At 35.7% G+C, this 27,437-nt stretch overlaps 2 protein-coding genes across 5 annotated transcripts in view; one reads left to right on the forward strand and one right to left on the reverse strand.

Annotated features, from left to right (window-relative positions):
- The window catches only part of EAF2 (ELL associated factor 2), a 43,173-nt gene extending 39,813 nt beyond the window's left edge, over positions 1–3,360 (reverse strand). For all 3 annotated transcript variants that reach the window (XM_047735507.1, XM_047735518.1, XM_047735499.1), the window contains exon 1: positions 3,168–3,360. In XM_047735507.1, the coding sequence (XP_047591463.1) occupies positions 3,168–3,276 (109 nt within the window). In that variant the 5' untranslated portion in view covers positions 3,277–3,360. The remainder of the gene's footprint in view (positions 1–3,167) is intronic.
- A 104-nt stretch (positions 3,361–3,464) lies between these two features.
- IQCB1 (IQ motif containing B1) overlaps positions 3,465–27,437 on the forward strand; it is a 62,543-nt gene continuing 38,570 nt past the window's right edge. The window contains exons 1-7 of one of the 2 annotated variants that reach the window (XM_047735476.1): positions 3,465–3,579; positions 4,186–4,287; positions 8,764–8,875; positions 9,315–9,477; positions 12,084–12,213; positions 14,585–14,678; positions 18,682–18,781. In XM_047735476.1, coding sequence (XP_047591432.1) covers positions 8,776–8,875; positions 9,315–9,477; positions 12,084–12,213; positions 14,585–14,678; positions 18,682–18,781 — 587 coding nt within the window. In that variant the 5' untranslated portion in view covers positions 3,465–3,579; positions 4,186–4,287; positions 8,764–8,775. Of the gene's footprint in view, positions 3,580–4,053; positions 4,132–4,185; positions 4,288–8,763; positions 8,876–9,314; positions 9,478–12,083; positions 12,214–14,584; positions 14,679–18,681; positions 18,782–27,437 lie in introns of those variants that run through there. The other variant, XM_047735485.1, reaches the window with a different exon arrangement.

Below are 27,437 nucleotides of genomic sequence, written 5' to 3' on the forward strand. Positions count from 1 at the left end.
GAAAAACATTTCTTACTTTGAACTTAATGCTTTTTCAGTCAATGCTGATCACTTTTCTGACTATTTCAGCTGTAGTGTCACATAATGTCTATATCTCCATAAAAGAATCACAATTACGATCATAAATTTACTTCCTGGGATAAGAACTAATTCAACTAACTCCAAAACCCATACCCTTTCCAACATACAAACATTGATCAGAGAACATTCATTGTAAATATAATTTTAATCCCATTTTCATTAGTGTACTTTCTAATGTTTGCTCACACCAAAACTTAATCACTTTTTGGGGAGTACTCCACTTGAAGCCTCAGACGATCTTCCTGTAGTCGCTGCCCATGAGTTCATCATTTCGTGTCAGCAAATAGTGTCATTTACATACTTGGGAATTTCAATCTAGTTCCTTATCTAGATATAAATTGTAAAATTAGCATGAGCCCAAATTCAAAAGTTATTCTAGTGTGTGCTGTTATTCAAACTCTTCCACCCAGTGTAGTATCTGTTGCTAAACATTTAGCTTATCATTTACAGACTTCCCTACCACATGCCAGACTGTATTTTTTTTTTAAAGATTTTATTTATTTATTTGACAGAGAGAAATCACAAGCAAGCAGAGAGGCAGGCAGAGAGAGAGGAGGAAGCAGGCTCCCTGCTGAGCAGAAAGCCCGATGTGGGGCTCGAACCCAGAACCTGGGATCATGACCTGAGCCGAAGGCAGCGGCTTAACCCACTGAGCCACCCAGGCGCCCCTAGACTGTATTTTTGATAGGTATTATTGCTAAACCCTGGTAAATGCTTTTGTAAGTCTAAGTTAATTATATTCATCGGCATTCCTCATACACACATAGATATAACCCTTCAAGAATAATAGTGACTACTTTATTCTCTACCATGCACCAACTACTGTGCTAGGTTGTTTATGCGATTTTATTTAATCCTTAAAAAATCTCTGAAATGTAGATATTATTGTTACCATTTTTGTACAAGAAAACTGAGGCTGAGGGTTTAGAGCATGTTCCAAAAGTTACATTACATACATAGGTGGTGGAGGCCAGAATTCATGTCCAGTTTTGTACAAAGCCTCAGCACATTAGACAGGCATAATTACCCCTGTATATAAACATAGAATATTATTTTCTCCCAGATTATACTGACTCAACCTAGTGTTTGTTATAAATTAGGTCCACCTGAACGAAAGTAAGATTTCCTGTTCTATAGTTTCCATCCCTTACTCTGAGTCTTTAAGAGTGAGGATCATATGGTAAATGAACCTATCCTCGAGGATAATGATTGTTTTTATTCAAATAAATCTAGAAAGATTCTGCCTGCTTCAACAAGAATAAAACTGAGGCTAAAACCTTTCTTATGTCTTCCACAGCACTAAGTGTATTCAACATATGGGTTTATTGTGATTGTTATTCCTATGATTCTTTTGTCTATTTTTGTTGTTGTTTTTTTTTCATTCTTGTAGATAGATCAACTGATTCTTGAGCTCTAAAGGCACAATTCCAGCATGTTGAAGCACTTGCAAGGAGGTTTTCAAAGGCTATTTTATATTCTTTTCATATAGGATTCATGTCCTTAAAAGAGAATATATACCCAAGTTATATGAAAATATAACAATCAAACAAATGAATAAACTTTCATAATCTTAAACTTTATGATTTGAAAAATTATTAAAAGGGCTACTGCAAATCTGAGAAAGAAGAGGAGAGAGGAGATACTATTTGCAACAAAGGCATGGAGAAATCAGGTAAAAGCTATATCATACTTTTGGAAAATGGGACTGAAGGAGAGAAACTGCATAGCCAGCACCAACTGTCTCACTGTGGTTAATGTTAGATGACAAATATGGCAAAGCAGAAAAAACAAAGGATGGGGTGCCTGGGAGGCTCAGTTAGGCAGGCAGTTGAGTCTTGATCTCAGGGTTGTGGGGGAAAAAAACGAAGAGAAGATTGAAGATCTGTTGAAGATCACATGTTAACAATTATCTACCCAGTTTATTCTACCAACTGGATGTTAATTTTGCTTAACAAAACCCTTTTATAAAATGCAAATATATCCTTGGAGAGTTAAACCTATTGGTCTTTATACTTTTACCTTGAGTTACTATAACTAGATTGTCAATAACTTAACTATAAACTTTTAGAGTCTGTTGAGTTTTAAATTGGGTATTTTGATTTAAGCACAGAGCAGTTCAGAGTAAAAACCATGAAGATCTCTAATAGTCTAAGCACTGACAAAGGTAGAATGATGAGACACTCAGGAAGAACAAGGCAGGGAAAAGGAAGTGAAAAAATACCTACTTTACAATTTTGCCACATAAAAATAAGAGGTTATGATTCAAAGATCTTAAGGTTTCCTTTCTGCTCTATAATTCTGAGGGCTACTATGCAAAGAATGAAATGTTTTACATACCAAATCATAGTATGCTATATTTTTCCTTCCTGGAATCTATACCATCCAACATTAAAATAAAAGTTCCTTTTTCTAACTCAAGATAACAGAGGGTAATTTATCAAAACTAGTTCCAGAGGACAATCAAAAGGAAATCAAAAGGAGAAATCAAAGGGCAGTAAATAACTTTCTAAAAAAATGAATAACACATCCTCCGGTATTTTGATAATCAGTATTTGATCATTGTCTGAACGAAATTAGGGGTCAAAAGAGATACAGATTACTGGAACGGTTCAGAATATCTACCCAGGAACACACGAAACAAGAACTCTCAACAGCCAGAGACAGAAAAAGTGAAGAAAAGAGGGAATATTTCCCTACCAGCCTCAAGGCATTCCTTTCCTCCGCATAATAATAGTTCGGTACTTTGCACCCTTCCATCTGTCACCTTACTATTTCCCTGTCCATCGCTGCATCATCTACCAGTCACGTCTATCTCCACAGTCACCCCTGTAGGTCTCCTCTACAAAGTTTCCCTTTCTGCTTCTTGGTCTCACTCGAATCTCTCTGCCCAGGGTTTACCCACACCTGCTCAACTCCGGCTCCTTCCACGAAACCCCTGGGACTCCAGGCAGAGCAACGGATAGCGCTGGACACCCCATTCTCCAGCAGACTAAGGGGGTCTGTGGGAACACAACTCTGAGAGGTTTGTGCCTCCACACCCCCATATCCAGAATTCCCTCTTACTCCCGGGGACCGTCCTCACTCACAGCGTACGGTGTGGAAGGCGCAGCGCGGCTGCTTCTCAAAACTCTCGCCTAACTTGAGAACCCGCTCGCGACGGTCCATGTGCGAGAGTCCAGCTGCCCCATTCATCATTTTTCTCTGGCTGCGACTTTGCCTTGGCCACCTGCGCTCCCTCCCGTCTGCCACCTCATCCTGAAGCAGCTGCACTTGCCCTGGCCGGGGCAGTCGGCAGACTCCGCCCCGCGCCTGACGCGCGCAGCCCCCTGGACTCCTCTCGCGTGCTGACTGGAGGCCCCGCCCCCTCGCTCCGAGGATCCTGGTCCCGCCTCCAGGCCCTTTCCCGCGTTGCGACGCACGCCGCCGCGGGAAGGCCGCGCAGCTGAGGTGCTTGGTGGGAGCAGGGTCTCCTGGAAGAGAACACGAAGAGAGGATGAGGTAACCCGCCTGAGGTGGCGACTGGGGAAGGAGAGAATCTCGAGGTGCCGGGAAGCCAAGGCCACAGGGTTTCGGGGCCAAGCGTCCCGGCACATAGCCGCTCGTAGCGGGAGGATTTGCGCCCTTTCTGTGGAGATCTGTAGTAGAAACTGAGGCCCGGGGAGGGGCGAGAGCGGGGCACAAGGCCCGGTGTCTTGCCCAAGGCCTGGTACCGCCGAGGGTGGGTCTAGAATCGGGAGCGAAGGAGCTCGCGGCCTCGGAGTCTCCGACCTTGGACCTCACTGGAGGCGACGCCGTTACCTGGGCAATCGCCTTATGATCTTTTCCAGAGAAGTTCCCGGTGGTGTTAGGACCGGGACAGGGGACGGGGAGGAAGGGGAGAAAAGATTCGGAGTTAGAAATTAGAGATTTCGGATCAGTTGCAACCAGATTGCATTAGGTAGCCTTCTTTTATTTATTTCCTTCACAGTGATTCTTGGAGGCAGTAACAGGCACGGGCAGGAAGACGAAATTCCCAAAGGATCAAGGCCCAAGTTCCTGCTGTGGCAAAGGGTAATAGCATTAATAATTGAAAAATAATTGTCTTTTTTTTTTTCCTGTTTAAAGTTCACGAGTTTCATGGTAAAGATGAGGGAAGTGTTGTATTAGAGGAGAAGCATCCAACAAAAGTTTACAGATGGTTGTCGCAACCGATGGTTGTTTTTCAGGGTAAGTATGTAATCAAACTCTACTCCCATGTTTTCTTAGTCAAATTCATCTATTTATTGTTTTAGCCAAGTACATGCATATGTCTCCCTTACTCTATCTGCTTGTTTAAATTCTACTTTTTAAATAAGTATTAAGATTGTTTAGTGTGGTAATTAAATGCTCAGGTTCTGGAGCCAGAATTTTTGTATTTCAACCCCAGCTTCCTACTTTACAGTGTGACTTCATGCAAACTAAAATATGCCCTTCATTAAAATGGGGGGGATAATAGTGCTTACTCCTTAGAGTTGTTGAGAGGATTAATTGAATTAATACGTGAAAGGATTTAAAACAATTCACAGCACATAGTAAAGTCTCTCCAAATGGTTGTCATTATTGACGTATAACTCCACTGTCTGGCAATATTTTAGAACCATCCTTGGTTTCTGCTTTCTTTTCTAAATCTTGAATTATTCTAAAAAGTAGGAATTGCTATTTTGTTCACAGATAAGAAAACTGGTTGAGAGAAGCCCACTCGTCTGACCCTGTGGTTTGTTTTCTTATCATCTCTGTCATATATTTGGCACTTAAAGTATTTTATATAATGAAGTATTTTATTTTACACATGTGTATAAACATGCATGTATACTTTTTCTTTCCCAACCAGAACATGAACAACAGGGACTCTGTCCCATATAAAATTCTTATGACTGATGCATCTAACATAGTGCCCTACACACGTGTTTGGTGATAATAATGTTTCAGTGGTGTTTTATTATGTTAACTAGAGGGGAACCACAGTGTTTTAAGCCTATCTTACTTAAAAAAGACTTTCATTTAGAAATTTGAGGTTTATATATTATAATAAAAAAGAAAGCAGAGAGTCAAGAAATTGAGATACTACCTTACAGCAGTTAGAATGGCAAAAATTTACAAGACAGGAAGCAACAAATGTTGGAGAGGATATGGAGAAAGAGGAACCCTCTTAAACAGTTGCTGGGAATGCAAGTTGGTACAGCCACTTTGGAAAACAGTATGGAGGTTCCTCAAAAAGTTTAAAGTAGAGCTACTGTATGAGCCAGCAATTGCACTACAGGGTATTTACCCCAAAGATACAGTTGTAGTGAAAAGAAGGGGCATATGCACCCCCAATGTTTGTAGCAGCAATGTCCTCAATAGCCAAACTGTGGAAGGAGCCGAGATGCCCTTCCACAGGCAAATGGCTAAAGAAGATGTCCATATATACAATGGAATATTACTCAGCCATCAGAAAGGATAAATACCCACCATTTGCATTGACATGGATGGAACTGGAGGGGATTATGCTAAGTGAAATAAGTCAAGCAGAGAAAGTCAGTTATATGGTTTCACTTACTTGTGGAACATAAGGAAAAGCGTGGAGGAAATTAGGAGAAGGAAGGGAAAAATGAAGGGGCGTGGAATTAGAGGGGGAAACAAACCATGAGAGACTATGGATTACTGGAAACTGAGGGTTTCAGAGGAGAGAGGAGTGGGGAAATGGGATAGCCTGGTGATGGGTATTAAGGGGGGCACATATTGCATGGAGCACTGGGTGTTATATACAATCATGGAACACTACATCAAAAACTAATGATGTACTGTATGGTGACTAACACAACATAATAATTAAAAAAAAGTGAGTTTTGAAATGCCTGTATAGCATGGAGCACTGGGTGTTATATACATGAACATTATGTCAAAAACTAATGATGTACTCTATGGTGACTAACATAACATAATAAAAAAAAAGTAAGTTTTGAAATGCCCAAAGTTTGTACTTTTATTCCCTGCTTCAGCTTATATTTATTAACTACCTACCAGATATAGGTTAAGGCACTGGTCTAGCCCCTGGGTAAATGGCAGTGAATCAAGAGATAAGAAGGCAGCAACCAAGGGTGGTATGAGTTTTACCTACTGGTGTAAATTTTCACCCAACATGTATTAAAATGAACCAGGTTGTACCAGCCCTGGAATTTAAAAAAAAAAAAAATCAGATTAATGAATTAAATAGAGTTCAAAAATGTACCCAAGTGACATTTCAGATTGCTTTGTTTATATCATTCATGACATATTACTTCAGAAATTTATGATAGCTGTATGTGTTTGTTCTTTTCTACTATAACCTACTATAACTATAACTATAGTTATATAGTTATATAGTTATATATACTATAACTACTATAACCTACTATAACCTACTATAACTTTTCTTCTATAACCTCATCTAACTTAAAAAATATAGTTAGGTTTCTGTCATACACCATTCACGAATAAGTGTGTATTGAAAATATAAAGATATAAGTGAATGAAGATAGCACTAAAACTAACCATAAAAACACCAGAAAAAATTAAGAGACTGTATTTTAGATTTTAAGGTAGGGAGAACCTTTCTAAGAATGTCACCAAGGTAGATGTCATAGAATAGAAGATTGTTACACTTGAGTATGTGGAAATTGTAAAACTGTGATAGAGACACTATATTTAAACTTAAATAAATGACAATGAAAAATTGTTTACAGCCAATATAAAAGGTAAAGGGTTCAGATCCATAACAAAAGCTGAAAGCTTCTACAGAAGAAGAAACCAATATATAAATTGTTGAAGGATATGAATAGAAACTATATAAAAGAAGAAGCAGACAGTGAACATGAAATATGCTTAATTGGTCTAATAATCAAAGCAATACAAATTAAAACAAGATGATGCCATTTTTCATCTAGTAGAAATGTAAAAGATAGCAGTATGTATTAAGGAAGGCTTAGTAAAATGAGCACCCTCATGTGTTGCTAGTGGAAATACAAATTGGAACACCCATTTGAACACCCATGTGGTTTAAATATATTTTGATGCACTCTTACAAAGGAAGCATAGCATAATGCAGCCACTGGAAAGAGTGAGATAACTGTATCTACTCTCTTGGAAAGTTGTATGTCTACTATGCACCAGGCGTGACACCAGGAGCTGTGGTGGGCTTTCTTTGAAATATTTTCAGAAAATTTTTTTAAGATTTTATTTACCAAATTTTTTTGTGATTTATATTTTACTTAAAGGAGTAACATTTCGATGTTTGTATTATATCCAAGTCTTAGATATAAAGGACAATGGTGCCAGTGGTGAAGAATAATAGCTAAAAGTGAGTGAGTTAGAAGTGTCATTTGGGAATACATTTTGTGTTTTTTACTGTTTTACATGGAAGGGAGGATAATTAACATTGTAGCTAAAACCATAGACTTTGGAGTCAGACTGATCTGGATTTGAATACTGACTCCATCATATGCTGATGGAATTCTGGTAAGTTTCTTCTTGAAGCTTTATTTTTCGTATTTGTAAAATGAGATGATTACAGGCTCTACCTCATACTTCTGTTGTGAAGATTTAATAAGATGATGTATATAAAAACATTTAGCCCTGTACTTAATTCATGTAAGTAAATATAAGTAAAGGTTGTACTTTTCATTAAATAATGATATCTTTGAGCTTTGAATGCCTTAAAATTTTTTTGTAAAGTTTTAATGAATTGGGATGCATTTTTTATTTAATTTTAAGATAATTTTATTTACTATGCTATTTGTAAACAAGCTTTTGTTATCTTGTAATTACATTTCATTTCTGAGTTGTGTGTTGGGGATCCCCAAGACCAACCCTAGATTCAGTGATTCACTGGGAAGGCTCACAGTTCTTGGGATATAGTCATATTTGTGGCTGTGATTTATCACAGTGAAAGGATACAAAGCAAAATTAACAAAGAGAAAAGGCAAATGGAACAAAATCCTGAGGAAGGTGCAAACTTCCAAGAATCCTCTCCTAGTGTATTACATAGGACACACTTAATACTTCCCATAATGAGTTCTGACATTTTGAAGTGTTGTCTACCAGAGAACCTCAGTAGAGACTCAGTCACAAAGGTCTTTATTGAAAGATGGTCATGTAGGTATCCTCTACTCCCAACTACTAGAATTTCAAACTTCTGGAAGGAAAGCAGACATTCTGCATAAGCCACATTGTTTACACAAACACAAGCACAGTGAGCCACTCTTATTAGGGAATGATGGAAACCCTTCCAAAATCCAAGTTCCTAGGCACCAACCAGGGGCCAATCTTGTTTCAGGCCTATGTTGGCTCTTTTCTGTACTTCGTTTCTCTTTTGTGATAAAGTAATCTCTATTACAGGATTGCTGTGCAGATTAGAAAGAGTGAATATGGAGCATCTAGCACTATTTATGACTTTTAGTGCATGATAAATCATATGTGCTGTAGCTGTCACAGTAAATTATAGGCGTCTGTAGCTCTTTTAGATGTATTTTAGTTAGAAAAACCAGAGTCTTCTATAAGAAAGAAATTGAAAAATGTACCCTTCACTTCCCAAAGCAAGCAAAGTTAAAGTTTTATTTATATTGAAACTGTTTTCCAGACATTATTTAGGGAGCAAATGTTTTAGGGCTGTTTAACCTTTGTCTTTCTGATTCTATTAAAATATAGGTGATATAAGAAATGAAGCCAACAGGTACAGACCCAAGGATCTTATCTCTAGCTGCCGAAGTTGCAAAAAGTCCTGAGCAGAATGTCCCTGTTATACTGTTGAAGTTAAAAGGTAAGGAAATCTTGGGGCCCCTGGGTGGTGCAGTCAGCTGAGCATCTGACCCTTGGTTTTGACTTGGGTCATGATCTCAGGGTTAAGAGATCAAGCCCTGCATTTGGTTCTGCAGTCAGCCCAGAGTCTACTTAAGACTCTTTTTCTGTCTCCTGCTGCTCCTCCCACCCCCCAAAATAAATAAATCTTAAAAAAAAAAAAAAAAAGTAAGAAAATCTTTTTGTGATTGGCTAACATTTTTTAAGTAATAGAATAATTCCATCATGGGTATAGTTTTGGCATTTGTTTCTAACTTGCTCAGAGAAATTTTAACTTTGTGATAAAGCAGTGATTTTGTTTTCTTTTCAAAAGTGTTTTTAATTATTCAAATTATAAAAATACAAAAAGCTCTTGGATTTATTGAGCAAAAATAAGTATATCCTATTTGCTTTTGCTTTAGAAATAATAAACAACACACCTTTAGGAAGCTCAGAGTTGAAGAAAATCAAACAAGATATATATTGTTATGATCTCATTCAGTATTGCCTTTTGGTGCTCAGTCAAGATTGTTCTCGAATCCAGGGAGGTTGGACTACAATTTCTCAGCTTACACAGATATTAAGGTAAAGTGAAGCAATAAGTCCATTTGTTCCTGAGGATGTAGTAGTAGATTCTTACTTATAACATTTGCTTCTTTTTATTCATCTGGTTAATAAGCACTGGCAACTTTCTTTGTGGTAAGTTATGGTTGTACTTTTCCTTCATACCATATATTATTGTTTTTAACTATATTTGTGAATATTTCACTGTCTAAAATTTTGCTGCATATGTCCTATGAAGATGATATCATGTCTTTTGCTTACCACTGAGTCTCAAGTACCTAACAGACTCTTTATTGATTAAAGAATATATGAAAGGGACGCCTGGGTGGCTCAGTTGGTTAAGCCGCTGCCTTCGGCTCAGGTTATGATCCCAGGGTCCTGGGATCGAGTCCCGCATCGGGCTCCTTGTTCTACGGGGAGCCTGCTTCTCCCTCTGCCTCTGCCTGCGACTCTGTCTGCCTGTGCTCACTCTCTCTCTCTCTCTCTCTCTGACAAATAAATAAATAAAATATTTAAAAAAAAAAAGAATATATGAAAAAAATGAAGATACTAAGGCACCGACTCTACACTGGAAAAACTTAGAATAGAGATGAGATGGCAGTTATGTGACTTTATCATACAAGGCTGAATGAAAGAGGTGTGAAATGAAAGATATAAGCAAAATACTACAGGAGAACAGATGTAGAAACTAGTTGTTCCATGCTGTATTGATTTAGTTATCTTAATTGTGTATTTCATTAGGTAACCAAAATTCTGTGAGTAAAATTCAGAAGCAGCATGTACTGACCTACTGCCATGCTAGAAATTGAGAGAAAAGATCAAAATCATTTATTTTTTAAAAAGGCAAAAAAATAAACCAGTTGTTCTCAGTGCCTAAGCTGCTTCCCAATTAAGTAGCTAAAAGCATGCATTACTAATTGATCTTACCTTTCAAAATTGCTATTCCTAATTTGTTACTACATAAAGGCCAGATTCAAGGTGTATAGTTAGAAAAAACAATTAACAAATGTACATAATGTTCTTTTCTTATACTTTAATTTTCAAGATTATTTCCTTAAGTAAATAAAGCCTTTGTTTTGATTAGATATTTTGGCTCATGAAAATATTAAGGCTCTCTGGGGTGGAATCCAGATCTTAAGAAATCCCCGTGTTTGTGAATGTACAAAAAACAACTTTTATTTATTAATGTTCACAATCAAAATAGACACTCTTAAATAATTAACTTTAGTGACCAAAATAGAAAGAGAAACTGATCTATGTTAGCATTAACTTTAGGACTGGTGTACAAAAAAAAAGCAAATTGAGCATTCATTCACCAGTTAAGTTTTTAGCATACTCATGGGTAGTCACTATTGTTTATCATTGTCTTCACATTATGTTAAAAAGTGTCTGACAGGGGCGCCTGGGTGGCTCAGTGGGTTAAGCCGCTGCCTTCGGCTCAGGTCATGATCCAAGGTCCTGGGTTCGAGCCCCGCATCGGGCTTTCTGCTCAGCAGGGAGCCTGCTTCCTCCTCTCTCTCTGCCTGCCTCTCTGCTTACTTGTGATTTCTCTCTGTCACATAAATAAATAAAATCTTTAAAAAAAAAAAAAGTGTCTGACAGCAATATTTACTAATTAGAGACCATTCTTGGATTAGGGACTTTGTTAATAGTAGTCTACACAAATAATTTTTATTATTGAGGGGTTTGAGTATACCCATCTTATATCCAGGGACTGACCTCTATGAGCAGTTTCAGGAGGATTCATTTCTCTAAATGACTTTCTCTCCTTTATTTTTTTTTTTAAGATTTTATTTATTTGACAGAGATCACAAGTAGACAGAGAGGCAGGCAGAGAGAGAGAGAGGAGGAAGCAGGCTCCCTGCTGAGAAGAGAGCCCAATGAGGGGCTCGATCCCAGGACCCTGGGATCATGACCCGGGCCAAAGGCAGACGCTTTAACCCCCTGAGCCACTCAGGCGCCTGCTGCCCCCCCCCCTTTTTTTAACTTATTTGACAAGAGATCACAAGTAGGCAGAGAGGCAGGCAGATAGAGAGGAAGACTTTCTCTCCTTTAAAGTAAATTACAAAGTGTTCCTAATAGAGCTAGATTTTTACTGTTTACTCCTCTGCTATAAGGAATATGTAGTCAGATATTTTGCAGACTTTAAGAAACTAGATGTCTTGGAGAGTAGAATTGGTATTAAAGTGTTTTGCTTTCTTAATTTGTCCCTTGTAGACTAATCCTACTCTGGGTATTTTTTAGCTATCAGAAGTCTAAAAGATACCAGCACAAATGTTTTTCATGAATTAGACTCCCAGGATACTGTATTGCTTTTAAAGTGTTTACAGCTGAAGACTTGCCTTATTTTTCTTATTTGTGAGTCAAGTGTATTTTGTTTCCCAAAAAGTTGACTAGTAGGTTTTTAGGACACAGGAGTACTGGCTCTAAGTACAGGCAAAGTCCACACCACTTATTTTTCTAGAAAGTTGTAGTGCTTATTTTCCATCAGAAGTTCCTTTTTGACTTGGCAACAAAAGAGAGAACTAAAAATCCTCATTAAGGCACCATGTCTATAGAAGCTTTAGCATTCAATTGAAATTTATAATTAACACAAACTTAGTCACAGATTTGTGCTCTAATTTCAGCCATTGCTGTGTGGGCTTGGAGCCAGGAGAAGATGCAGAGGAATTTTACAATGAATTACTCCCATCAGCTGCAGAAAATTTTCTGATTTTGGGGAGACGATTGCAAACATGTTTCATCAATGCAGCTAAGGTATATGTGTTTATTTAGTGTTTTAATAGCCAAAATTCTTGAGAAGATGTTCCACATTGTTTTTCACATGTGCAGTACTTGGCTGAAAGTACGATTAGAGTAGTGGATTCAAACATTTTTAAAATTATAACCAAAAATAATCTCTAGGTGTGAAATTTTAAAATGCTGGCTGAAGCATACTGTATGACTTTGAAGGATTTGCCTTGCTTCTTAACTTTAAGCAGCACCCATAGATATTTATTTCCATAGCATCTTCCTAAAACATACCTTTTACTTTAATTTAGAGTGGAGGAAAGTATTGTTCTGTGGCCCAGCACTTTCCTAATAGCTTCCGTGGCAAAAACAATAAAGGTGAACTTTTTCTATTTGATATTTCAGATCTTCTTTTTTTTTTTGAAAAAAAATTTTTTTAAGATTTTTAAAATTTATTTGACTCAGAGAGAGAGAGAAAAGTCACAAGTAGGCAGAGAGAGAGGGGGAAGCAGGCTCCCTGCTGAGCAGGGAGCCAGATGTGGGGCTCATTCCCAGGACCCTGGGATCAAGACCTGAGCCGAAGGCAGAGGATTAACCCACTGAGCCACCCAGGTGCCCCTGATCTTTTAGATATCCTGCAGTTGAAATATTTGAACCCAAACATAGGGCTTGTTTAATCCAACAAGCTTTTTTTGGGTGGATTATGCTAAATGCTATATGTACTATCTTTTTTTTTTTAACTGTCAGTTCCTTAGAAGTAAGTTGCTTAATTTCCAAATATTTGAGATTTTTTTAAAGTTTTCATTTAAATTCCAGGTAGTTAGCATGCAGTGTAATATTAGTTTCAGGTTTACAATTTAGTGATTGCACACTTCATACAGCACTTGGTGCTCATCACAAGAGCATTTCGTAATCCCCATCACCTGTTTAGCCCATCTGCCCACCCACCTCCCCTCTGGTAACCATCAGTTTGTTCTCTAAAGTTAGAGTCTGTTTCTTGGTTTTCCTCTTTTTTCCCCCCTGTGCTGGTTTGTTTTGTTTCTTAAATTCCACATTTGAATGAATTTTCTTGATGTTTTATTGTTACCAATTTCAACCTTAATTCTTTGGTGGTCAGATAACATACTCTGTATCATTTCAATCCTTTGAAATTTTTTCTGACTTGTTTTATGGCCCTTTTATCTTGGTGAATGTTTCATTATAAGCTATCTTTGCTTTGTACAGTGCCATCTTAATTGAAATTCATGCATATTAGAAACGTAAAGATTTTGATATGCTCAAGTTCATTTAACATGGTACCATGCAAAAAGCAAGGACTGTCTCTATACTTGAATGTGAACTCTGCATTTGTTGTGTGGAATGTTCTGTGAATGTCAGCTCAGTTTGATTATCGGACCTATAGGAATCACAAGTTTATAAAGCTGAAACTCTTTTACCTTGTAGTAGTTCTTGGCTATATATACATTTGGGCCTACTGCTATATTAAAGATTGAGCAGATTCACAACTTTCATGAATTATGAAGAGAAATAACTAAGTCATCATGGTATATTAAATTCCAGTTGAGGTGCTTTAAGTATATAAGGAATAGACACAGTCTTGTACTTCATGCCTAGGCTAGTAAAGTAGACCAGATCTTAAGATATTTCTTACAGAAAACCTGAGATGTGTCTTCAATTAAAAAAAAATTTAAAAAATTATGAGTGAAATTGAATGAGACATACAATATGGATAAGATAGTGGTTTCAGCATAAGAAACAAGGCAGAAGATCATAGGGGAAGAGAGGAAAAAATGAAACAAAATGAAACCAGAGAAGGAGACAAACCATAAGAGACATTTAATCTCAGGAAACAAACTTAGGGTTGCTGGAATGGAGGGAGGTGGGAAGGATGGGGTGGCTGGGTGATGGACATTGGGGAGGGTATGTGTTGTGGTGAGCACTGTGTATTGTGTAAGACTGGTAAATCATAGACCTGTACCCCTGAAACAATACATTTTATGTTAATAATAAAAAAAATAAAATATATACCACAAAGAAATTAGAAAAAAAAGAGTATTGTAGGCAGGGAATTAAACTTAGTAGTAGAGTATAGGCTTTCTATGTAATACCTCACAAATTCTTCCAGCATCTCCATTGGCATTTTGAAGGATGTTAGCATTAAATAAATTTTGCACATTCCTAGATTTAATTAATTTAATTAAAGTGGCACGAACTATGGGAATTTGTGTTACAACTCTACCATAACACAAATTTTATAAATTAAGAAACTAAAGGCTATAAGATCATGAATAGCTAAGATCTGGGAACCAGGTCCTCTGACTCCCCAGAGAGAAGTTTCTCTTTTTTTTAAATAAAGCAATTACAGAAAAGTAAATTGGGTTTGTGTGTATGTATTAAGGGTGAAGAAAAAGATGAATTACTACACTCATTCCAAATTGTGACTGATTCTCTCTTCTGGCTCTTGGGAGGCCATGTTCAACTCATCTACAATGGTAAGAGAAAGATTTTTAAGATAACTGATAGTCATTGTAAAGTACCTGCTAACAACTTGATTTTTTTTTCCTCAAAATAAGTACATCTATTAACTTTACAAATAACCACAGTTAAACAAAACTACATTGAAATAACCCCACATGCAAAAAATAAAAGCCCATTTGGAAATTCCAGCTTTAAATAGCCAGACCAGCATTGACAATGTGAATATTAAGGAGAAAATTGCTTAAATATAATTTTCTTCTTAGCATTTTTTATTTAGCAAATCCAAGATAAGGATTAATGATAATTTTAACAATTTAGGGAAAAATTTTTCAAAATTCTAAAGATTACACCTGTTTTTTAGACTTACTGTGAGAGAAATCTGTACAGAGTAGATATGACTTAATTCGTAGTCTAGTCATGTAAGAGTAAGCTTTTATATATTGAAATTTTTACTGACCTTGAAAGTTATTTTATAGGATATTTCTGCACTTATATTGAGAAATATAAATAAACATTTTTTTTAAAGATTTTATTTTTTTATTTGAGAGACAGTGTGCACAAGAGAGGTGGAAGGGGCAGAGGGAGAGGGAGAAGCAGACTCCCACTAACTGGGGAGCCTGACCCTGGGCTTTATCCCAGGACCCCGAGATCATGACCTGAGCCCAATGCAGACTTTTAACCAACTGAGTCACCCAGGCGCCCTATGCATTAGTTTTATAGCTTTTAGTTTATAGTTTTATAGTTCTCTATGGATTCTTAAGAACACAGTCCTGGTCCTTGTGCCTCACTTCATTTCCCATCTTCTAAAGGCAACCTCTTCAATTAGTATAACTAATACTTTGGGTAGTTATATCCATTTTTTAAATTATGTTAGTCACTATACAGTACCTCATTAGTTTTTTGTTTTGTTTTGTTTTGTTTTGTTTTTAAAGATTTTATTTATTTGACAGAGAAAGAGATCACAAGTAGGTGGAGAGGCAGGCAGAGAGAGAGAGGGGGAAGCAGGCTCCCCGCTGAGCTGAGAGCCCAACGTGGGGCTCAATCCCAGGACCCTGAGATCATGACCCAAGCCAAAGGCAGAGGCTTAACCCACTGAGCCACCCAGGTGCCCCACCTCATTAGTTTTTGATGTAGTGTTCCATGATTCATTTATTTGAGTTATATCCATTTGAAGCTAAGTACATGCAGAAACCAAGTCCGATGATTCCCCAAAGAACAGTGTCTCTGTCTCTCTCTCTCAATACTTAGATACTTCCTTTTCTTTTAAAGCATTACCTTTTAGTTTCCCATTATGAAACAAATAAAGTTCCCAATTTAAACAACTTTTATCAAAAACATGAAGTACTTAGTTTTACTATAGTATAATGTAAAAGACCTAGTAAAAAGAGAGACAGCAAGAGAGAGAACACCTGAATACAACTTTTAAAATAAGCCAATTTTTTTTTTTTTTTTAATAATAGCTGTAACAAAATGACAGTGTTCTTCAGGTCAGTCTGTAGGTTTAAAATATCAGTAATGTATTAAAACCAAATGGTTGTGAAATTCATGTAAAAATTGGGGTCTCCAATAACCTTTCTCTCTAAAAAAGGATCAGCTTTTTGGAGAAAAGGCTGACTCTTATGTCTGGGGTAAAAAATACGCAAGGTAACCCTGAAGTATTTTTAATACCAGATAAAAAGGATGCAATCAGAGTTTATTAGGATTCTGTGAAAAGGACTCAGGAGCCAAAATAAGGAGATTTCTATTAGCCAAAATGGGAAATTTGAACAGTAATAGGATAATAACTGCTGAGGATTGAAACACATCAAATATAGTGAGTCTATTAAAAAAATTATCATTAGAGAACCAATTCATTTTGAAAACTGGTAAATAAAGAATCCATTTATCTGGCCCTTTCTTATGTATGAACGAGGAGAAATTTCTCTTTATAGAAGTATTCCAGCTAATAGGTGAGAAAGGAAAGGTAGAATATGACCAGTGTGCAACTAATAATGAATGAACAAATTTAGGAGTTCATCATCCATCACTGTCAAAATTTCAGAAGTACCTCCTAATGGCTCATCATAACCTCACATATGAAATGCAGATGTTAAAAATTCAAACCTGCATCATTTTGATCCCCCAGTTCCAATTACCAATTTATAGAAGGTCAGAGAAACATTAAATTATACCCCACAGATGTAATTAACAAAACTAGCTTGTGGAAGCTTAAAGGACAATTGCCATAGTTTTGTCAGCAAATAAAACCTAAGGGGGAAAAAATAGTAGAGGGGGAATCCATAGATTAAATTTGAAAGATAACCAATTACAATGTATAATATGTGCAATGGTTGGATCTTATTTGGATCTTGATTCAAACAAACTTAAAAATCTGTATAATATTTGGAAATTGGAGCACTGACTGAATATTTGATAAAATTAAGGAATTGTGATTATATAGGTTAGATAATGGTTATATTTTTAAATAATTCATATCTTTTGGGAATATATATTGAAATACTTGTGAATGAAATAAGTTGGTATCTTGGATTTGCTTCAAAATAAAATGGGAGGCTAGAAATGAATGGGCTAGGTGACATAAGATTGGCCATAAGTTGATCACTGATAAGGTTGAATGACCAGTACATGCAGTCATGATATTATTCTCTCTTGTGTAGGCTTGAAGCTTTCATTATAAGAAGTTTAAATGGGCAAAAGTATCAGTTTTTTGGGGGAGACCAAATAGCTATTTGAAACTCAATGAAACAACTACACTTGAAAAACAAAATAAGGGCTCCAAATATAAGTTTTATTGAGTTTTTATTTATATTATTATGTAAATTATATTTGTATCTATTATTTATAATAATATAAAGCAAACATTGTGAAAATAAAATGGAATGACTGTTTATTAAATTATTGTAGCATAACTTTTTTAAAATAGAAAAAAGACATATATATACTACATACTACATGAGTTCAGTGAATTCAGAGTTTAAAAAAGTTACTAATAAAACATCTTTAAGTAGACAAAAATGAAATAATATACTTTTCCCAGTTATAAAAAAGAATGTTTTTACTATTGAAGTAATAGAAAATAAGAAACCGTAGAAATATTTAGTAGTAGTGGAATTGATTTTTTTGAAGTTGTTAAATGTTACAAAAATGATCTTTAGTAAAATATTAAATTTTGGACTCTGTAAATAGGATAGTAATTAATATGTGAATGAAATCAAATATGTTCTCTCAGGAGAGAAAAAAGAAAATAGTAAAGTTTCATGGAAGCTAGGATGGTGTTTACAGGTATGCCTTGTCTGCATACCTGATCCCACTTTAATTAAAATTCTGATCAATTAATGGAGAAGGGAGTAGAAACTGACATTTACTGGGAACCTACCCTGTTCTAGGGCATTCTGCAATAGTCTGTGAGAGAGCTATTCTAGCTTTACAGATGAAGAAATACATGTTCTGAGAGGTTAAACAACTTGAATAAGCATCCAGTGTCAGGTCTTCATAACTGGCTGCTCAGAACCTAAAAATTATAAACCAGTAAAAACAAGTGTTGTTTTGTAAGTAATAATTTCATTATTATTTAAGACAAAATATTAGCAAACATGGTACATTGTATAAAATAATTCAATATTTTACGGATATAAGCCACTGTTCACGGTCATATGTACCATTTCCATTCCTTCATATTCTGTCTTCTTCACAGGAAATTTCATTTTATTCACTGAAATTTAATGCTAGAAGGAGATTCAAATTTAGGATGTGTTTTATTTTGTTTCTTATTTAATGGGAGATAACAGTAGAGTCTTAGCTTAGTATTTTTGGATGCTTTCTATTTATACCTTTCATAAAATGGAATGACTTATTTACGGTTATTTAAACTGCCCATCTTAAAATCTTCTTTATTGTAAAGTATACAAAAGCAGGAATGTTAGCAGAAATGATCATGCTTTGATCTGGTTTTAAAAAGACAAATGAACCCCAACTGTATCATAAAATCTTTTAATTTTAATTTTTTTTCTCTTTTAGTACTACAAAGTGATCATTTCTTGCACTTACTTCAAACTGACAATGTTCAAATAGGATCTACAGTCATGATTATGCTACAGAGCATACTACAGATCAACAGGTGATTTGGTTTTACAAAGTATTTATCAAAGTATTTATAATTTTTAACTTTTGGTCCAGAAGCATTACCAGTTTTATTCCAGTTTTGCTGAAATCGTCAATTACATATGATTTGTACAAGATATTTCAAGAGCCCTGTTATTACCATTGTCTTTTAGAAAAGAATATACAATACCATCAAAGACTGGAAATTTATTGTTGAATTGGTATCTCAGAGCTTAAGAAGATTTTAGACCAATCTCAGACTTAGAGAAGAAATATGGTGATATCTGAAGAAAAATATTAGGATCACAATAAAAAATGCTTAATCATATATTTATTTAGCAAATTGCAAACTTACTGTTATACCAGGTGCTTCAGAATGGCATAAAAGAACTAATGGGCAATGTTTTCCAGCTTAAAATGGAAAAAAGAGTATACACAGTTGTAATAATTGACTCTTCCAGTTCCATATGGATTTATTATGCATCTGTTATGTGCCAAGTGTATGTCTCTCATTGGGTTCCCAAAGTTGATTAAGATATAAAACTTGCCTTCAAGTAGCTTACAGTGTAGTGGAAGAGACCAGCCCATGAACATAATTATATTATAACATACTAAGTTAAAAGTATAAAAGTATGCACAAGTGTTAGAGGAGCTTCTATCCCAAGCTGAGAGGTGATGCTTCCAGAAGAAGGTAATACCTAAGGTGAAACTTCAAGGTTGAAAAAAAGCCAGAGAGGAAGAAGAGAAAGCAGTATTTCTAGGCAGAGGTAACGATATAAGCAAATGCACAGAGATAAGAAACAACATGCTGAGGATAAAAAGTGAGTACAATTCATCGTTGCTGGCATTTAAAGTTTGGCATGTGGAGGTGGCTGCAAAGTTCTGCAGACTTAAGTCATGAAGAGCTTATATGCTGTCTTAAGGAAATTAAATCTTATCCTGTAGGTAATGGGATCATTAAAAGATTTTTAAAGTAGATAAGTATAAGTATAAAATATAAAGTATATTTATAAAGTATATATATATAAAATATAAAAAAATATAAAGTATATATATAAAATATAAAGTATAAGTATAAAATATAAAGTATAAAATAAGTATATTTTATTACTTACATTACTCAGGTTACTGTGTGGAGGAAGAATTTAAGGGGGACAAAACCTTAGACAAGGCAATTAGAGGAAACAGCTACAGTAATCTAAGTGAAGCGATAAAATCTTGGCCTTGTGCACTGGTACCAAATAGATTTTAAACAAAATAGATCTTAAAAACTAATGAATTAAAATCATCAAGATTTCACTTCCACTTGTGACTGAGGTGGAATAATAGAAGTGGATTTACCCTACTACTTAAGAAAACAAACAACAGGCAAATTACGAAATAATAGATTGTTTTTGTTTGTTTGTTTTTGTTTTTTTAGTATTTGTTTCATGTTTTTTATTTTCCAAAGAAATAAAACAGAACCAGTTGTATTTGAAACTCCACCTTTACCACCCCTACCCCCTGCCCCTGCCTCCCTGATACTATTCCCCTCCCTCTGTTAGGGAGTTTTCAGGAAAGTGGGCTTAATGAAAGAAAGTGATCCCTAAGGAAAAGGAATGAATAAGGTGAACCTAACATTTTCTCTAACTCATAGCATCAAGAGGATTCCGGACTGTGGCTCAGGGAGGAGTGTCCTAGCCGAGCTGAGTTGAAGAGATAGAGGTGAGGGTCTGGGGAGAACAAAACAGGTAGAGTTCATAAGACAAAACATCAAAGAAAAGAGCTGAGAGAGAGCCCCAGAGATTAAGTATTTGGTAGAGTACTGATTGGCACATACATGGAAGGAAACTATCCAATGTTAGAACAATAATCCAAAACAGTGAAAAGGCACAGTACCAGAAATTCACACAGAGCCAAGAATATTGCCTAACTCCAACAGCCAAAGTGGGAAACTTCATGAATAATGGAACATTTGGTAGAGTACTCAGAAAGGTTTTATCTCAGTACTGGGGGATAATTAGCACTAGGCTGAGTGCTATTCTGGACCATCCAAACAAAATAAAAGCAGAACCCAGATGGAGCAAATTATTTCTGAGTAACTGCTCTGGTTTTTGAAACTGCCTTTATTTTAAAAACCTTTATTGTAAGGTATACAAAGGCAGGAAGTTTAGCAGAAATGGTTATATTTTGATCTGGCTTTAAAGAAATGAGAAAATCCCACTTATGCCATCATCCCATCTTTACTTTGATCTCTTTTTTTTTCTCTTCCTTTAGTAATACAAAGTGATAGTTTCTTTTTTTTTTTTTTTAAGATTTTATTTATTTATTTGTCAGAGAGAGGAGGGGAGAGAGAGCGAGCACAGGCAGACAGAATGGCAGGCAGAGGCAGAGGGAGAAGCAGGCTCCCTGACGAGCAAGGAGCCCGATGTGGGACTCGATCCCAGGACGCTGGGATCATGACCTGAGCCGAAGGCAGCTGCTTAACCAACTGAGCCACCCAGGCGTCCCCAAAGTGATAGTTTCTTATAGTTACTACAAACTAAAGATTTTTCGGTTAGGATCTACCATCATAACGATGCTATAGAACATACCACAGATCAATAGGTGGCTTGGTTTTACAAAATGTTACTGATATTTTAGTTTTGGTCAGAACCATTACCAATCTGATACAATTTTACTTAATCATTGATTGTATGTGATTTGTATATGGAACTTGAAAATATCTAACCAGAAGAAAACCCCAGAATATTTTTAGGAATATACAAATATATAGCATCCAACAAGATAAAATTCATATAAGTATCAGGCCTGCAAACATGCAGAAAACAGGACCAGTAAGGAGAAAAATCAATTGATGAAGACTGACGTATATGTTAGAGTTAATAGGACATTAGGATAGTCACTATAACTGTATTCCATGTTTTCAAAAAGTTGAATAGAGACCTATATAAGACCCGGAATGAACTTTTAGATATGAAAACTACAAACTAGATATGAAATAGGATTGATAGGAAATTAACATTGGAGATTGGTGAACCTGAAGACATAGCAATAAAAATAATCCAAAATGAAACAAAAGGAATCAAGAAAGAAAAACAAATCAGTGAATCAGTGATATATAGGACTATTTCAAATAATTTTATGTAAGCATAATTAGAGTACCTAAAGAAAGTTGTGGAGTCAGAAGGAAATATTTGAAGAAACAGCCTCTAAAAATTTTCCAAATTTGATGAAAACTATAATTTTGCAGATTCAAAAAGCTCATCAAACCCCCAAGGACAGTAAAATAAGACACCAGGGTACATTGAAATCAAAGCAGTAAAGCTGGTGATAAAGAGAAAATCTTAAAAGCAGCCAGAGGAAAAAAAAAGACTCTATATACAGAGGAATGAAGATAAGAATGACAGCAACTTTCTTGTCAGACACAATACAAAGAAATACAAATACAAAGCGACATCTTTAAAATACTGAAAGAAAGTAACCATCAAACCTAGAATTTTATAACCAGTGGAAATATGTTTCAGAAACAAAGGCAAGATACTTTTTTCAGAAATCACCAGGAGATCCAAAGGACAAGAAAAGTTTAAGGAAGTCCTTCAACGAGAAGGAAAGTAGATCTACACAAAGTATTGAAGGATATCAAAAGTGGTAATCATATAATTAACTATAAGAGATTATTTTTCTTATGAAAATGTAATATAATATCATTTGATTACACAAAAATAATGTATTTGGGAGTTTGTAACATATGTGTTAGTAAAATATATTACAACAATAACATAAATGCTGGAAGAAAAGAAATGAAAACATAATGTTATAAGCTCTTACGACATAAATAGGTTTCCCTGGCTATCTGAAAGTTCACTGTGTGCCTCTTCGCTTTTACAAAAGACCTGCATACCTGTTTTTGCTAACCAACAGAAATTCAAAGATGATTTTCACTTCCACAAAATGGTAATTACTTCCTCACTTTATGCCATTTTGGCTTACAAAAGGTTTCATAGGAACACTCTACTTTTGGATAGTGGGGGAAACCTGTACATGAAGTAGTATATCACTTGAAGGTAGACTTGTTGAAGATAATATGCTGAGAACACTAACGCAACCAATAAAAAAATAAGACAAAGAGTTATAGCTAATAAGCCAAGAAAGGTAGTAAAAAGAAACCATAAAGTAATACTTATTCCAAAGTAAGGTAGTTAAAAAAAAAAAAAAAGAAGAAGAAGAAGAAGAAAAGAAAGTGAATAAAGGACAATGGAACAAGTAGTCATCAAGAAACATTTAAACCTGTCTATATTAGATATAAACTCTTGGCAACCTCCAGTTAAAAAGAAGAGAGTAACAGATTGGATGAAAAAATAGGAACCAACTATATGCAGCCTTCCTGAAATGCACCTTAAATATAAAAATACCTAAATGGATTAAAAGTAAAAGTATGAAAAAAGATACACCATGCTAAACTTAGTCAAAAGAAAGCTGGAGTGTCAATATTAATATCAGAAAAAGTAAGTTTCAGAGCAAAGAATATTACTAGTGTGTTATTTCATAGTAAAAATCAGTTCATTAAGAAAACTTGTTTATTGCTCTAACAGCAGAGCTTTAAGATACAAAGAGAAAATTGATAGACTTGCAAGGAGAAATAGACAAATCTACAAGGAAAGCGAAAGATGTCAATACCCCTCTCTTGATAATGGATAGAGTAAGTAGATAAAAAGTTATTATGACTACCTAAGATTTGAACACTATCAACCAACTTGACCTGATTGACATTTTTGGACCACTCTACGAAACAATAGTGGGAGGCACATTATTTTAAAATGCAAATGGAACATTTACAAACATAAGGCCATTTTGGGGGCCATGAAATAAGTTTCAATAAATGTATAAAGATTTAAGTCATACAAAGTATGTTCTCTGACCTCAGTGGAATTAAATTAAAAATTAATACCAAGAAGACCGCTGAAAAATATGTGGAAAATAATACATATCTAAATAACCCAAAGGATAAGGAAGAAGTAAAAAAAACTAAGTTAGAAGTTGTTTTTAAATAGATGGAAATGGTGGCACCTGCGTGACTCAGTTAAGGTTCTGCCTTCTGCTCAGATCATCCCTGGAGTCCTGGGATGGAGCCCCCATCGGGCTCCCTGCTCAGCGGGGACTCTGCTTCTCCCTCTGCTCCTCCCCCCAGCTCTTGTTCTCTTTTTGTCTCAAATTAATTAATTAAATTTTTAAAAAATTAAAAACAAATAAGGAGATGGAAAGGAAAACAGCATATCCAAATTTCTGGCATGAATCTAAATTAAAGCAGTAATTAATAGGAAAATTTTTGAAGATATTATTTATTAGAGAGTGAGCACAAGCAGGTGGAGAGGCAGAGAGAGAAGGAAAAATAGAATCACTGATAAGCAGGGAGCCTGACACAGGGCTTGATCCCAGAACCCTGGAATCATGACCTGAGCTTAAGGCAGATGCTTAATCAACTGAGCCACCCAGGCACCCCTTAATGGGAAAATTTTTATCACTAAATACCAACACAGGTTTTCCCTACTATCTGAAAGTAAAGCATTTGTATAAAACCTTTCCTAAGCCAAAATGGCATTAAAGCAAAGAAACAGCATGAATTTATATGAAAAAAATTGGGGCATGCTAAGACCCAAAAAATAACCTCCCAGGCTTTTCTGATCCTTTAAGACATACCTGGTAAAGGATGCACAGAATAAATTGAGATAAACCACAGATGCTCATAAGCAGTTCAAAATGATGGCATCTTGATGCTGAGATACTAAGTGCAGTTCCCAGGGAAGGAGCTTGGTGGTGCCACTCTGGCTTCTTGGGATGCACACTGCCTCTATAATAGCTCTATAATATAACAAATGCTGAATGCTATTTCCACTTTTCACCTTTTTTTGTAAAAGCAACAATCTTCAGATTTCTTTTAATTAGCAAAAAACAAGTACTAATGTAGGTATTTCATAGAAGTCAAGTGGTATAATGCAAACTTTTGAAAAGCACAGGATACCTGTATTAGAAAAAAATATGTATCACATCATTACCCTCAGCTTCTACTTTAGGAAACTAAGAAGAGGGAATTAAATTCCCTCTTAAAACTCACCTGGCTGGCTCAGTTGGTGGAGTATGTGCAGCTCTTGACCTCAGGGTTGTGAGTTCGAGCCCCATATTGGAGGTAGAGATTACTTATAAAATAAAATATTAAAATAGAAGAAAGAAATTTATAAAGTTCAAAACAGAAATCAGTAAAATAGTGAAAACAGTAGAGAAAATCAATGAACCCTTAAGCTGGTTCTTTGAGAAAGTCAGTGAAATTAAAAAATCTGTAACAGAAAAATTGATCAGGGGGAAAAAGAAGAGAATACAACCTACCAATGTCAGGAATTAGGAGACAACACAATACAGTCAATAGATATTAAAAAATATTAGAAGGACATAATATGAACAACTTTACACTTGTTAAGGTAAGATGGACAAGTTCTTTGAAAGACTCAGACTACCAAATTTAAGAAGCAACAGAAGAAAAAAAAAAAAGGCAGCAGCAGCAGTAGGCAATCTGAATAGCCTATAACTATGAAGAAAATGAATTTGTAGCTAAAACACTTCCCACAAAGAAAACTCCATAATTAGACAGCTTTTTCACTGGTAAATTCTACTAAACAAATTCTTCCAGAAAAATTGAAGAGAAGGAAATACTTCCCAACTCATAATGAGGCCAGCATTACTTGATAACAAACCAAAGACATAATATATTAAAACCTAGCAGTATATTAAAAAGTTAATACATCTTGGCACCTGGGTGGCTCAGTCAGTTAAGCGTCTAACTTTGACTCAGGTGATGATTCCAGGGGCCTGGAACTGAGCCTCATAACAGACTCTCTGCTCAGCGAGGAGTCTGTTCTCCCTCTGCCCCTCCCCCTGGTCATGCTTCCCCTCTCAAATAAGTAAATAAAATCTTTTTTTAAAAAAGTTAATACATTTTGAATAAGTTGCCTTTATCCCAGGAATTCAGGGCTGGTATAACATTCTAAAGTCAAGCAATGTAATTCATATTAATAAAATAAAAAGGGGAGGGGGCGCCTGGGTGGCTCAGTGGTTTAAGCTGCTGCCTTCGGCTCAGGTCATGATCTCGGGGTCCTGGGATCGAGTCCCACATCAGGCTCTCTGCTCAGCAGGGAGCCTGCTTCTCTCCCTCTCTCTGCCTGCCTCTCTGTCTACTTGTGATCTCTCTCTGTCAAATAAATAAAATCTTTAAAAAAAAAATAAATAAATAAATAAAAAGGGGAAAACATATTATATTAATAGATACAGAAAAGCATTTGAAAAATCCATTATCCATTCCTGATTTTTCAAAAAGAAAAACTTTCAGCATAGTGCTAGTAGAAGATAGAACTTTCTTAGCCTGTTGAAAGGCATCTAGGAAAAAACCTACTTAATGGTAAAGTGCTAAATGCTTTCCTTGTATGACTATGGACAAGACAAGGATCTCCACTCCAATCACTTCTATTCAACATCACATTGGAGTTTCTAGCCTGTACAGTCAAGAAGAAAAAGAAAAGCTGTTTGTAAAGACAGGAAGAAACAAAGCTCTCTGTATTTGGAGACAACATTGTCATCTCTGTAGAAAAACCAACAGAATATGCAAGGAAACTACTAAAACTAATAAGTAAGTATAGCAAGGGTAGTAGGATATAAAATCCATATAAAAATATAAATTGAAGTTTTATGCCAGAAATTGAAATTTTAAGATAATTCAACTTAAAATAGCATAAAAATATGAAATATGTAGGGTTAAATCTGACAAAAGATGGCAAAGACCTAATCACTTAAAAGTATAAGATGTTGCTGAGAGGAATTAAAGAATATGTAAGTAAATGGAAAGATATACCATGTTGCTAGATGAGTGGTACATTATTAAGATCTCAGTTCTCTCTAAATTGATTTATATTTTAAATACAGTCCCACTCAAAATCTCATTTTTGTAGAACTTGACATACTGATTTCTACAATTCATATGAACATCCAAGGGCCTAGAATATAAAATAGTCTAACTAACTTTGAAAATGAAAAAAGTTGGAGAGCTAACACTACCCAATTTTAAGACTTTATAAAGCCAATATAATTAGGACAATGAGGGATGCCTGGGTGGCTCAGTCCGTTAAGCATCTGTCTGGCTCAGGTGATGATCCCAGGGTCTTGGGATCCAGTCCTGCATTGGTCTCCTTGCTCAGCAGGGAGTCTGTTTCTTCCTCTGCCTGTCTTTTCCCTTGCTTGTGTGCTCTCTCTCTGACAAATAAATAAATAAAATCTTTAAAAAATTAAGACAATGAGGTGTTGATGCAAAAATATGCAAATATATCTATAGAGCAGAGTAGAAACCAGAAATAGACTTGCACATATATGAAGAACTGATTTTCAAGATGTGTAAAGGTCATTCAGTGGGAAAAGGATAGTCTTTTTAAGAATGATGTAACAGTTGTCTATCAATATTTAACGAAAAGAGGGGCCCCTGGGTGGCTCAGTGGGTTAAGCCTCTGCCTTCGGCTCAGGTCATGATCTCAGGGTTCTGGGATCAAGCCCCACATTGGGCTCTCTGTTCGGCAGGAAGCCTGCTTCCCCCTCTCTCTGCTGCCTCTCTGCCTACTTGTGATCTCTGTCAAATAAATAAATAAAATCTTTAA

The sequence above is a fragment of the Lutra lutra genome, chromosome 1 (assembly GCF_902655055.1).
Source record: "Lutra lutra chromosome 1, mLutLut1.2, whole genome shotgun sequence".
NCBI lineage: Eukaryota > Metazoa > Chordata > Mammalia > Carnivora > Mustelidae > Lutra > Lutra lutra.